The sequence below is a fragment of the Salvia splendens genome, chromosome 13, assembly GCF_004379255.2.
Source record: "Salvia splendens isolate huo1 chromosome 13, SspV2, whole genome shotgun sequence".
NCBI classification, from domain to species: Eukaryota; Viridiplantae; Streptophyta; class Magnoliopsida; order Lamiales; family Lamiaceae; genus Salvia; species Salvia splendens.
In genome coordinates, this window is record NC_056044.1 from 7,384,410 (window position 1) to 7,399,216 (window position 14,807).

The 14,807-nt window shown below is 34.9% G+C and overlaps 1 protein-coding gene across 2 annotated transcripts; it reads left to right on the forward strand.

Moving 5' to 3' along the window:
* The first annotated feature begins 1,662 nt into the window (after positions 1-1,662).
* Positions 1,663-7,512, forward strand: LOC121762885 (ent-copalyl diphosphate synthase, chloroplastic-like). Of its 2 annotated transcripts, none has more exons than XM_042158900.1 (15): positions 1,663-1,794; positions 1,948-2,016; positions 2,087-2,172; positions 2,261-2,537; positions 2,620-2,803; positions 2,920-3,134; positions 3,223-3,343; positions 3,501-3,613; positions 3,701-3,927; positions 4,360-4,475; positions 5,854-5,952; positions 6,097-6,348; positions 6,506-6,617; positions 6,936-7,124; positions 7,230-7,512. In XM_042158900.1, the coding sequence occupies exons 1-15, from the start codon at positions 1,734-1,736 to the stop codon at positions 7,455-7,457; spliced, it is 2,349 nt and encodes a 782-aa protein (XP_042014834.1). In that variant the 5' UTR covers positions 1,663-1,733; the 3' UTR covers positions 7,458-7,512. The 2 variants fall into 2 exon arrangements, with proteins under 2 accessions (XP_042014834.1, XP_042014835.1); XM_042158901.1 differs by having other exon boundaries at positions 2,300-2,537.
* The last annotated feature ends 7,295 nt before the right edge of the window (positions 7,513-14,807 follow it).

Below are 14,807 nucleotides of genomic sequence, written 5' to 3' on the forward strand. Positions count from 1 at the left end.
TTCCACTGGGTTTCAGGCTAACTCACTTTCTATTATACTCCATCCTTCCCAAAGAATATGCACGTTGGGTTCGACACGAGTTTTAATGCAAAATAAGTAAAGTAAGAGAGAGGTAGAGAAAAAGAGTAATAAAAGTATTGTTAGTGGAGAATGAAAAAGTGTTTTCAAAATTAGAAAGTGAATATTCTTGTGGAACGAATTAAAAAGGAATGAGTGCATAATCTTGTGGGACTGAGGAAGTATTTTTTAAAACCTATGCCGGATCAAAGTGTGACGTTTAATGGCAGACATAGAGAGTATAATACTAACTTAGGAGTGTCAAAGTAGGACCCAGAACCATCAACATTTTCAATGCACTTCTTTTATACTCCCTCCGTCCCATTGAAGATGACTCACTTTTCTTTTTGGATTGTCCCAATTAAGATGACCTCTTACTAAAATTGGAAACACATTTTATCTCTACTATATTCCCTCTCTCTTACTTTACTATCTTCACTTAACACACAAAATTAAATTGCATAAAATCCCGTGCCACCCAAGGAAGGGGTCATCTTCCTTGGAATGAAGAGAGTAATATTTTTTTAAAATCTGTGTTGGGACAAAGTCTGACACATATTTTAGAATGGATGGAGTAATTACTATGAAAAAAGAACCAACTATAATCATATAGGTATAAAAAATAGCTGCTAAAGTCATTCCATATTAATATTATGGAAAATTGCAATACAAATCCAAACTCCTTGAATAGAAAAGAGCAGCAAAAGTCATTCCATATGAACATTATGGAAAATTGCAATACAAATCCAAACTCCTTGAATAAAAAAGAGCATCGAAAATTATTCCATATTAATATTATGGAAAATTGCAATTCAAATCCAAATTCCTTGAATAGAAAAGAGCAGCGAAAGTTATTCCATATGAATATTATGGAAAATTGCAATACAAATCCAAACTCCCTAAATAGAAAACAACAACGAAATTATTCCATATGAATATTATGGTGCAAACTCTGACAGTCCAATTAATATTATGATCCAATCTAATCAAGAACTCGACAAAAAGGAAAATGCAATTAAGAAAATAGTACATTTTATCTATATTTATCTTTATTCTATAGAGTATATACTATATATATTAAATAATCTTTTCAGAACGGTTTAGGTGAGACATGAAATAGAGTATAACGAGAACTTTTGCATTGATTAATTCAAGTACATTCGTACTTATTAATCAAATATTGAGCTAGATACATTAATTCTACTCCACTCACAAGTATGCTTGATTTCACCTTACATTAAATTGGATCCGTTGTGTCAAATGTCAATTAACTAAAACACATCAAAATAATCTAACACTTACGTCAAATGTTGATATACCCAACCCAATTACCAAACATTTGGTCACACATAAATCATACGAGTAGTTGCTCGTAAGTGCAAAACGTTCAATTTATAATTGGAAGTTTGGTTGTGGTTGTAACAAAATTAATTTGGGTCCAATTAAATGTATGTATCTATAATCCGTAATTTAGAAAATTGAAAATGAAAACAAAAATGAAAATGATATGCGAATAAACTTACCCTTAAGATGATTCCATGCACCCATTCGCGGGAATCTCTTGGGAATTCATTTCTGTCCATTTCCTTTCCATCTCTCTCCATTTAAACCAACCCCTCTCTCTCCCAAATCCATTTCTATTCACCTCTCTACAAACCAAATAAACATTTCCAATCATGTCCCTCGCTTCCAATCCGGTCACCTTCCGCCCGGCCGCCTTCTCTCCCTCCTCTGCCGGTGATTATCCGCTTTCCCTAACTAGTTAAAAGTGTCATTATCAGTTTATCCGCTTTTTTTGTTTTTAAAAAATATCAAGATTCTTCAATTACCGCTAGATTTTGTTCTCTTTCGATTTGGACACTAACAAAATTCCTTTTTATTTACTTGCAGCCTGTTTCCAACTTTTGAGACCACTAACTCCCACTTCTCCTCTGCAATGCAATGCCATCTCCAGACCTCGTAAGCAACCTCCAACTCTCTCTTATCTAAATAAAATAAATAAAAAATTAATCACTTTCAATTTTTTCAGACTACATAGATGTGATTCAGAATGGTTTGCCAGTGATAAAGTGGCACGAGGTTGTGGAATATGACGCAGAAAAAGATTCCACAAAGGTGCTTAGCCCTGTTCATACCCTTAAATATTTACCAACTGTATTTCTCTTCACTTTTTCATTTCTTTTTTTTTTCCATTTTGGATAAGATCGGCGGGCTAGTTAACGCGGTGCGGTCGATGCTTCAGTCGATGGGCGACGGCGAGATCAGCGTCTCTCCCTACGACACCGCGTGGGTGGCGCTGGTGGCGGACGAGGGGCGGCCGCGCTTCCCCTCGAGCCTGGAGTGGATCTCGAGGAACCAGCTGAGCGACGGGTCGTGGGGCGACGCCCGAACCTTCTCCATCTTCGATAGGATCATCAACACGCTGGCGTGCGTCGTAGCCTTGAGATTTTGGGACGCGCATCTCGACAAAACCGACAGAGGTTCGTGCGTGGTCTTTAAAAAATGGTTGAGATTTGGGTTATTCTATTGGAACCACGTGTGAGTAATAACTATGTTTTTTAGGGGTTTTGTTTATTAAGGAGAATGTGAATAAGCTCGAGGAGGAGAACGTGGAGCACATGCCGATAGGCTTCGAGGTGGCGCTGCCATCGCTCATTGAAATAGCTCAAGACCTCCGAATTGATGTCCCGAGTGATACGAGAGGGTTGAGAGAGATCTATGCGAGAAGAGAGATAAAGCTACAAAAGTAAGCACATGTTGTGGTGAAAAGATGTGTGTTGAGAATAATAGGAAAAAGGGTGTTTGCTTTTTTCTATTTTGAAAAAGGGCAGTATGTGGGAATAATTTAATAATTAATTGCAGGATTCCAAGAGAAATACTGCACCAAATGCCCACAACATTGCTGCATAGCTTGGAAGGAATGGGAGGCCTAATGTGGGATAAGCTTTTGAAATTGCAAAGTGAAGATGGCTCTTTCCTATTCTCTCCTTCTTCCACTGCTTTTGCTCTCCAACAAACCAAGGATCATAATTGCCTCAAATATTTGACCAAACACCTCAATAATTTTAACGGGGGAGGTAATTAATACTTAGTACAATCTATTTTCAAAAATTCTTTATTTTTTATTTGAACCATAATTTTATTTTTGAATGATTATTTAATTAGTTCCAAATGTGTACCCTGTGGATTTGTTCGAGCATCTATGGGCAGTAGACAGGCTGCAAAGACTAGGAGTTTCGCGTTATTTTCAGCCAGAGATCGAGAAATGTGTCGCATATGTTTACCGGTACAAAATTAATTATATATTGCCGCCATTCATAAAATAATGTGCAATAATATTTTAGTAGGCGTATGCAAATTTTCCTTTTTGAACAGTACTGCTATAATTTATCCTTTTAATACTACTTAAAATTAATTAAATAATTGTGGAAATATTTTTAAAGATATTGGACAGAAAAAGGGATATGTTGGGCAAGGAATTCGGAAGTTAAGGACATAGACGACACGGCCATGGGATTCAGGTTGCTGAGGTTGCATGGATACGAGGTTTCTGCGGGTAATTAATTAATTAGAAGTAATAATTTTTTTAAAATAGAAAAAAAGGAATATAGTACTAATATGGAAATTGGGTGCATATTTGAAGATGTGTTCAAACATTTTGAGAGCGGTGGAGAGTTTTTCTGCTTCAAGGGGCAGTCGACGCAGGCGGTGACCGGAATGTACAATCTTTACAGAGCGGCTCAGTTGATTTTTCCGGGAGAGAAGATTCTAGAAGAAGCAGCAACTTTCTCTTCTAAATTCTTGCAACTAAAGAGAGCTAATAATCAGCTCTTGGATAAGTGGATCATCACCAAAGACCTTCCTGGCGAGGTATCAAACAATCTTCACTCTTGGCTTATACTATTATACGTTTAAACCTAGATTAATAAAAAATATAATGTGCTAATTAAAAAATACTAGTAAGTTTTCCATTTAAAAGATGAGATGGATAATGTTTCTTTTTTCTACTTTTAGGAAAAGTGGAGATGCTTTTAGTTTAGGTGTTGTTCTAACTGGCCACATACTCACTTTAAAAAAGCAATTGCACTAAAAATAAAATTTTGAAATTAATGAAATATTGTATCTGTGCTAAGCTATGATGGTATACACATGTAGATCTACTTCCTCAAAAAGCAAACATTAAAAAAATACTATCACCATCATGCAAATAATTGCCACCTCATTCCATAACTTTTCTTATGGATTGTTGCTTGAATACATGGAATAAATTGAAATTTAAGGTTGATAATATTGTTGTTTTAGGTGGGATATGCACTAGATGTTCCCTGGTACGCCAGCCTAGCCCGAGTCGAAACAAGATTTTATCTAGAACAATACGGTGGTGAAGATGATGTCTGGATTGGCAAAACCTTATATAGGTACACTTTCTTTTACCCACGTCGGGGAATAAGTAATTATAGTTGCAAACGTTTTATAAGGGCTGCTGCCCCAATTCCATTAGTATAAGATCTTTTCAGAAGTATCCCGAAAACAAAATCATGAGCTTGTCCCAAAGCGGATAGGGTCATACAAATGTGAGTTCGTCGCTGAACCCTCACATTAAGATTCATTAGATGGATATTAATACACATGTATATAGAGGTGCGTTATAATGCTAACTTTTTTTAAATTGCTAATTTATCAACGCAGTGTATTTAAAATATCAACACGATCATATTAAAATGTCAACACAAAGTGTTGACTTTTTAATATACTGGGTTGATATTTTAAATACTCCCTCCATCCCATTAATTGTCCACTTTGGTTCCGGCACGGTTTTAAGATATGTAAAGGAAAGTGTGTTGTAAAAGTTAGTGGAATATGGGTCCCACTTTTGTATATTAGTTTTATAATAAAATGTGAGTGAAATAGTTAGTGGAATCTGAGACCTACTTATCATATGGTAAAAAGTGAAAGTGGACAATTAATGGAGGACGGACGAAAATGGCAAAAGTGGGCAATTGATAGGGGACGGATGGAGTATCAATGTCAATACAATGTATTAAAATATCAACTAAATTTATGTTGACATTTCAATATTATCGTGTTAACATTTTTAATACTCCACATTGATCAGTTAACTATATGCAATGAACATGGACACATTTATATAATCCACCGAATATAAAAACAAAAGCATACAAAATAAATTTGTTAGTTAACCCTACGTTGTATGAACCGACCAAACATATAGATACACACTCTTGTGTCAATCTGAAAATAATAAGATAGGACACGAGAAATGTTTTGACCTTTTTGCATGCATGTATTACGAGTGCATGTCATGCATGGTTGAAAAAAAAGGATAATACATACGTTGTTGTCCATGCAATAAGACTAAGACAACTTGCATTTTGGCATTCTTATCATTGGATTAGGATATAGAATAATACATACCTTGTTGTCCACAAAGATTGCGACAAATTTCATTTTGGCACTATTATATTTCTTCAGCCCACCTCCTTTTATAAAATATAATTTCTAAGACTAAGACTTACTTAATATTAAAATGTATATTTTGTGTTTTGAAAGCTTATAAAAATAGATAACGTAATGGTAACAGACGTGGAGATTCCTCTTAATTTGTCTCATTACATGTAATTTTGTATTGTTGAAAGCTTAATTAATTAAATGACCGATTGATACTCTGCATATCTGTCTAGGTTTTCTGTCTTTCATTTTGTCTCAATTTAGTTAAATGTTTATTAGAAAAGATGCGTAATTTTAACTAGCGAATATTTTAAAATATATTTTCAGGATGCCATATGTGAACAATAACAAATATCTGGAGCTGGCGAAATTGGACTATAATAATTGTCAAGCGTTACACCAACAAGAGTGGAGAGACATCCAAAAGTAAGATATACTTACTATATTACTACTTGATTTGTTTTATATATATATATATATAAATCAAGAAATGAAACAATTAGTCCTGATACAAGACTCCTGAAAACACATTTGACGAACTAATAATTTTTTGAATATTTTTGGTGGCAGATGGTACCGAAATTTGAGTTTGGGAGAGTTCGATTTAAGCGGAGAAGGTCTTCTACATGCATACTACATTGCTGCTGCTTCAATTTTTGAGCCAGAAAAATCACACGAACGTCTCTCTTGGGCCAAAACTGTGATTTTAATGCAAACTATTACGTCGCATTTCCACCACAACCGACTTTCTACTGAACAAAAACGTGTTTTCATCGATGAATTCGTACACGGAAGCATCCTCAAGTATGCAAACGGAGGAAGGTAAATTTAGCTTCCCAATGTATATGATGAATCTTATATTCGTTTCATTGAGGATCAATTAATTATAGAAACATGAAATTTCAAAAATAGCCAAATAATTATAGGGATACATTATTCTAGAATGTGACCTTTCGAATGATTGAAACAAATTGGACAGGTACAAAACAAGAACAAATTTGGTGGGGACACTTCTCACAACTCTAAATCAGCTCTCATTGGATATATTGTTGGCAAATGGCTGCGACGTTCATCAACCATTGAAAAATGCAGTACGTCCAACATTCTCATTCACTTCAACAAATATACTTCTTATATCTCCAATTATCTCTTGCTTTTAATTATTTCATTATCCTTGTTCATGTTCCACGTTACTAGAACATACACATTATATATATACACGTATCTAAATCATTCATTTAAATAGAAAACTCAGCCTGCAGGCTGCAACAGATGAAGTCAGATAACTTCAATTATTTGCATGTTCATAAAAAAAATATATGTACTTTTTCACTCAATTTCTTATAAAATATTGGCCTAATTTAATTGTAGTAAAATTTAAATTTTTTGACTTCGGCGCCACCATGCAGTGGCACAAGTGGATGAAGACTTGGGAAGGTGGCGGAAGTGGGGCGGAGCTATTGGTGCAAATGCTAAACTTAAGCGGCAGAGGGAAGTGCGAACCAGAGGAGCTACTATCATTGCACCCGAAATACGAGCATCTGTTGCACACTACTGTCAGTGTCTGTGATAAGCTTCGTCTATTTCAACATCAAAAGGTTTACTTTTTTTATTATTTTTATTTGTAATTTCATTGAGTACTATTGTATTTCATCAGTGAACGCGACGAGGGTAGTCTTGTGACATATTTCATGTCGTTTCAGAATGTCTATGGATGCATGGCTAGTGCCGAAGGATTCACAACGTTGGAGATAGAATCCCAGATGCAAGAGTTGGTGAAATTAGTTGTGACAAAATCCTCAGATGATTTGGATTCCAAAATTAAGCAAAACTTCTTTATTATTGCTAGAAGTTTCTATTATGCAGCTTATTGTAATCCAGGAACTATCAATTTCCATATTGGAAAAGTGCTCTTCGAAAGAGTACAATGACAATGTACATGTTAATTTGATTATATATTATAGTAATAAATTGAGTGTGATCATATATCATAGCTGCACCGCCCCACTTTTTGAACCCTAATTATCGAACCCTAAGACGATTGCATTTATTTCTTTTAATGCCATGAAGTATGCTACTTAAATGATGAGTGATTTAATTGCATGGTTTATGTGTGACCTAATTGCGTTTTAGAGTTGAGATTTGATTTGAATAGTCAAATCCGTTGAATAAATGACGTGGCTGTGAATAGTCAAGGATGTGGAATATATGACGTGGCCGTTGAAAGGTCAATGTGTTGAGAACACGAGGTAGAAGTAAAAATGATTGAATTGTGGCGTGACAGTGTGAATATTTGATGCGGGGTAGAAAATATTGTGGCTAATTATTTCCTAAGGGATGAGTGAGATTTATAGGTTCATCATAAATATTATACACATTTGAAATTTTCGACCACCATGATTTTTGGAGAGGGATCCTGTTTTTTCTTGGATTTAATTCTTTGCTTGGGATAATTATCCAAATTAAATCCAAAGCCGATTATTCCTTATTTTCTCCATGAAAAATTCGACCCCTACCTTATTCCTAGGGAGACTTCGAAAATTTCCTATTTATGGGAGGAGGAAATTGTTTATTATATATTTTGATCCCTTATTTATTCCCTTCCATGAATAAATATAAATGTCCTAGCAAATCTTATCATATCTAAGGAGATCTTGACATATCCTATTTTTTATTAGGATTTGAATTTAATTCCTTGTGGGAGAAGGAATAAAACTCGCCTACTTCATATATTTTGGGAGGATTTATTATTTTTATTCTGCTCTGTATTATTTTATTCTACTCCGTGAAATACCAAATAAAATCATAGGCTAATTAAATAGCCTAGATTTCGAATACTCCTTATTCTTCTCCCATAATTCACGCCATTCTCCCTCTCCTTCTATAACTCCACAATATTTATTTAATTAATTTTGGAGAATCAAATCTTGGAATTTATCTCTATAAATAAGGGAGGAAAAAAAACCCTAACCCTAGCCACTATACTACACGTCTACTCCCTCTCTCTCACGCCACTTTTCTCTCCCACCCTCTCTATTTTTTTCTCTTCTTCTTCTATTTTGCTCCATGAATTCTCCACCTTTGAGAAGAATTTAAGTTGAAGCCTCAAGAATTGTTGAAGAATCAAGATTATACTTTGTTTCTACCGATCGTTTCTATCAAGAAGATGTATTTTTGATCTATCTTTCCTCATCCAACCGATTAATCGATGTTCTTGAACCCTCATGCATATAGATCGAGTGAAAGAAAAGGGGAAACCGATTGATGAGTTGGATGCATGTGTGTGCGTGGATCGGCGTGTGTGTGTGTCGGCGTGCGTGTTTGTGTTTGTGTGCGTGTGATGTGTGTTGAAGAACAATCATGCGTGACCATGATTTGATGATAGATCTGGAGTTGTGTGTGGATAAATGGATATGAAGAGCATGTCTTGACTGTGAATGTTAATATAAAACGAATCGATGGGCACAAGGGAAATGTTGGGGACATGCATGTTTTGAGTCAATGATTGAGACTGATTTGTGTTACACATAATTTAAAGGTGATAACTCGCGCTCTCGACGTGATAGCAAGGGGAAGAAAGTACTTGAGATCTAAGCAAACGAGGTGGGCTTTCTTTTAAATAAGGACGATGTCCTAAATATTTTATCGATGAGAATGAAATTGTGTTTATCATGCCCAATTTGATTTTAACGTGCCTATCTGATATGGCTTTATGCCATTATTATCTAAATCGAATTCGAGTCCGCGTAGGGCCGCAAACCCTACTTGGACTAGTGTACACCTATGGTAGACCGTGTGCTAGCGTACGGGCTGGCCGGTCTAGTGACTTGGTTTGTGGCCACATTCCATGTCATGTATTGGCAGATGTGGTTAACTTCTATGGGAAAATGACTGAACAATCGACTTTTACAGTGGGAAATGATTTTGAGTGCATGGTTACTTATGTATGGTATGATAAATAATACTTTTATTGAAAATGTTTTCAGCATGAGCCCACTGAGTATTATTATAGTACTCAGCCCTGCATGTGTTTTCCTTATGTGCAGGTTGAGCGGCGACGAGCGGTTGGCGGTGTTGAGCAAATTAATTAAATTTATGAGACTGCCTTGAAACTCCGAGTGTCGTCGTGTCTTCACACATGACTTCACTTTTCTCTTGGATGCTTCTGCCAAAACATGATTACTCCTATCTTTGGGTTGATACCGAAACCATTGGATTCTTGTTTGGGATATTGAGACATGTTACGTTTTGGATTATTTTGAGTCTTGATGGTGGAAAAGATCACTCTTGCATCACTAGTTCTAAGTTTCCGACATAATATCAATAGTTATGCCAACTACCTAATTTCAATCAACATCATCATGCAATACAAAATATCTCCGACCAATGAGTAACGGGTTGTAGCGCAGTTAGCAGTGCAGAGCTATGGTGACCTTGAGGTCACGGATACAAACCTCGCTACCTGCTGTAAGACTTTCAGCTTAAATCTGCAAATCCGATAGAGTAGGATTAGTTGGATTGCACCAAAAGAGGATCCGGTACATCTGTGGTAAAAAAAAATTCTCCAATTACAAAGCATTGGTTAATTTTTGTAGAACTATCACACTACTAGTTCGAAACTTCGAACACATGTACATTAATTTTAATTTTTTTTAGTGATATGGATTGTGATAAAAATGGGTAATAAATTAAATCACATTAAATATTAGTATTATTTGAGATTTTAAAAAAAAAGGTACTGTATATCAATAATACTCAAAACAAAATTTAATGGTCATAGGCTTGTCGTTGAAGACTGTAGACTGTTATATCCTTAGTATACTTACTCCGTATGTTTCATTTACATCTAATATGGCATTTGTTTGTTTTTTATATGAGGACCGACTGTTATTTTACTTATTTTTATTTACATCTATTATAGTAATACTTGTTTTAATTAAAATGTTCCCTTTCTATATTTATAATGAAATTTATCTTTTTTTTTCTTATTTAAACATCCCATCACATTTACTATCTTTATTTTATACATCAAACAAATTCGCTCAAAATTCTATACCATTCAAAAAAAGGTTACCTTAAATGAGACTCGTGGAATATATGCTTATTTTGTTATCTTACTTGCAATTTCAACACAATACTATTTCTTCTTCTACGTGTAGTGCAATCATTTTCACGTACGAGAAATGATATGGTACATAACTTCTGTAAGTATCATCGGTGAACATCCCATTTTAATGCACGTTTTAGCGCTATTTGTTTTGTTTATATATTTAGTTTGATTGTAATACATCAAAATATTATTGACAAAAAATCAAAGCACAATTTGTTAGTAATCTCTATAACTTCAATTAAATGAACAAAATGACTCTATAAGGATAGAGACACTTTTTTTAAAGTATTGGTGGTGCATTTAAAAGTAAAATTAGCATCCCAATTGAATAAAAAACGCATGTTCAATATTCAACATATGCAAGAAAAGCATATAAACGGCAATCACCACAACATATTAATTCGGGTTCATCCCAAAAATAACCACCATCTAAGAACCCTAAGCATGCTTCTAACTTAATACTAGAACACTAATTTAAGCTAACAAAAATAAATTATTATACTATAATTTAATTAATGCTGAACAAATGGGTTGACAAATCTCTTTTCCATTATTTGTTTTAATAATGTTTCTTCTATTTGATGTGATCGGTTATTGGGTCAATTCAATCGAAATGATTTGAAACAGAATACCTTATCTCACACGTGCAGTGGGGACGACTTTTGTAAAACAAATCTTGCATTGCAATACTATATTTTGAAAGCGAAAGTGGTGATATATTAGCACTAGACCACCACCTCAAATTGGAGATTGAAGGGACACTTAATTGATCAAGAAAAGGTGGTAGGCTCATCACTCATGTTTGCATGGTTAAGACTTAAGAGAGAGAGAAAGAGAGAGATGAAGTTAAGAAGAGGGCGTGGACATTTGAGCACCAAAGAAAGAATATGTGTGAAGAGACATAGGTGCACTAACTTTGAACAGAGATCCCACCAAATGGAAAAATCTAATGTTGAATGGCTGCTGCCCATACATATATGTTCATCACCATTCATCACCATATCTGTCAACATTTCTGTAGTGCCACATTGCAACATCTATTTTTTTAATGGAACCCACATCATCTTCACCTTTAATATTCCTCTATACCTTCCCTACTCATCTCCTATCTACACACACTGCAGAATGCTGGCAATACAAACTAAAAATAAAGATATAACTATATTATATCGATTGAAAAAGAGAACTAAAACTATAATAAAGCTCCAATTGGTTTTATGATGGAACCCATAAATTTCTGTCATGGTATTAGAGGGGATAGCCGATTATCAAATGTAACTAACCTAGCAGTATATCTGGACTGAAACGAAAAAATGAATGCCCCAATAGTAACCGATCACAAAAAAAAATCCACCCCCCTCCAAGGTTCGTCTTAAAAGGTTTGAGGAAGGGTGCTACCAATTAAAACTAAAAATAAAAATAAAACTACCTAGTCACATCGGTGTAAAAAGATAACTAAAACCATTATATAAGTCTCATGAGTCTCTCATTCTTTCACCAATTAGTTTTAGGATGAAATCTCGTGGATTTCTATCACAGAAGTCCAAGGTTTCAAACAAATGATATATAAATCTCCGATCCATCGCAATTGCTGGAAAAAAAATTCTCTAGTCAAGACATACAAATTAGTGTGTCATGTACAAGAAAACATCTCAGCACTTAATCATTCTTTCAAACAAAACACAAAAGTGATCACTATTGTGACAACAATATATGTTGACCAACACTAATACGATCATAGGAGCCGAGACCGCGAAGCAAGTGAACCCAAACCCGTTGAAGGCACTTGGAAAGCCGACGATGTGCTTAATGACCCTGAAGAAGCTCGAAGAGTTAACATTGCTAGAGCGGAAGCTACTGGACGAGGACGAGGCGCGGACGAGGTGTGCGGGGGGAATCCAAGAGGCTCACCCGAAAATAAAGACATTATAGTAGTAATATATTATTAGTAAAATAAAGACATGCCATGAAATCCCAATTTAACTGAAAAATGAAACTTAAACATAAAAAATAATTATATTCCTAGTTAGATTAGCGAATCCTAGTATTACTTTAAAATTATACTCCCTATTAGAGTTGTCAACTGGGCCGGGCCAGCTCGGCTCAGGCTCGTTATGGCCGGCCCAAGCCTGGGCTGAGCTCATTAGTTGAGATTGTCTCCAATTGGGCGATTTTGTAAACCCAGACCCAGGACCACCCAGGCCCGGCCCATCAGAGGCCCACCTTCTATAATTAGATTTTTTTAATGTAATTAGGTAATGAATTACTAATAATAGTATATTTCTCTATTTATGCATGTCATCTTGTGCACGAGACATGTTAATTTTGTCTATATCATATTAATTTTTTGGATGTCTCCGACTGGACTTAAACAATAATAGTTTAATATCAATATAAGTTTCCAACCAAATCATGAATGCAACATTCAATCTTGACTACATCTAATTTTTTTCTTATATTTTTTATCCAATATGTATAAAAGATGGTTCTAAAGTTGAACTTTAAGAATATTACGTATTCAAACCTTAATATTTGATGAATAATTATAAAATTCTTTAAATTTGTTAGTTAGTTCATATACTTGTAGTTTTAAAAATACAACATCAACTCATATATCATCATCATCATCTACTAACAAAACTAACAATATTGGTTATTCTTTTAGTTATACACTTACTTTTAAATAGAATGAAGAACATGAAAAATATTATTAACACATTATTTAAGTTAATAAATTAACTTAAACACGTTATTTAAATACTACAAGTTATATGTTTTATTTTTGCATATAATAAATTTAGCATATCTTTAAAATACATAAACAAAAAATTAAATAAAGCCCAGCCCGCCTCAGACATGGGCCGGGCAGGGCGGGCCTGGACCACTTGACAAGTCTACTCCCTATCCCACTATAATTAAGATGGTTCTTTTAGATACGAGATTTGAGAAAATAATATTTAGATAGTTAAGTGGAAAGAGAATCAAGTAGGAGAGAAAATAAAGTAGACGACTAAATAGAGAATAAAATATGAGAGAGTTAAAAAAGAAAGTGACTCACTTTAGGTGGGACATCCCAAAAGGAACTACGAGTTGCTTAGGCCATGCACAACGCTGTTCCCCCACCGTTCCTAAACCGTTCCTTAAACTACTATTTGCGGGCCCCACTGTACTTTTTTACTCCATTCCTTAACTAAGGAACGAAACTTGCAACCCTCCGTTTCTTATCCATTCCTTAACCGTTCCTTAAATTACTATTCATTCAATTTCATTTTTTATTTTTATTTCTAACCCAATTCAATTAAAACAAACACACTTCATTAAAATTAAAATAACATTACAACTTAAAATTCAAAAAAATAGAAAAAGACATAATTAAAATCCTAAAAAAATAAAAAATGACATAATTTAAAATACAATTTTATAGAGACAACCAAGAATGAGTTTGTCCCACATCGAAAGTAGAACATAAAACATTCAAGGATGTCTCTATAAAATAGAGACAACCAAGAATGAGTTTGTCCCACATCGAAAGTGGAACATAAAACATTCAAGGATGTCTCTATAAAATAGAGATAACCAAGAATGAGTTTGTCCCACATCGAAAGTGGAACATAAAACATTCAAGGATGTCTCTATAAAATAGAGATAACCAAGAATGAGTTTGTCCCACATCGAAAGTGGAACATGAAACATTCAAGGATGTCTCTATAAAATAGAGATAACCAAGAATGAGTTTGTCCCACATCGAAAGTGGAACATGAAACATTCAAGGATGTCTCTATAAAAGAGAGACAACCAAGAATGAGTATCATAAATTCGCAAGCCCATCAAATATATATGGGCTAATATGAATTTCTAGTATTCATTTTGTTTTTAAATATAAAAAACAATTTTTATAAATAAAAAATATTTTTTTAAAAATTCATTTTTAAAAAAAATGAATTTATTGCGTCAGCGTGACGACGTCCACTCGCGGGCCGGTGAGTGGGCGTCACGCACGACGCAGGGCGAGCCACGTCGCCGAAGAGCGTGGCAGCACGGACCGTGCCGTCGGCACGGCTTGGGAACGACACGGAGACGGAACGCACCTCCGCAACACGTCGCGCGCCGGTTCCGTTCCGCCGGCACGAAACGCGGAACGCGGGCGGCCCGCGTTGCGGGTGCTCTTATA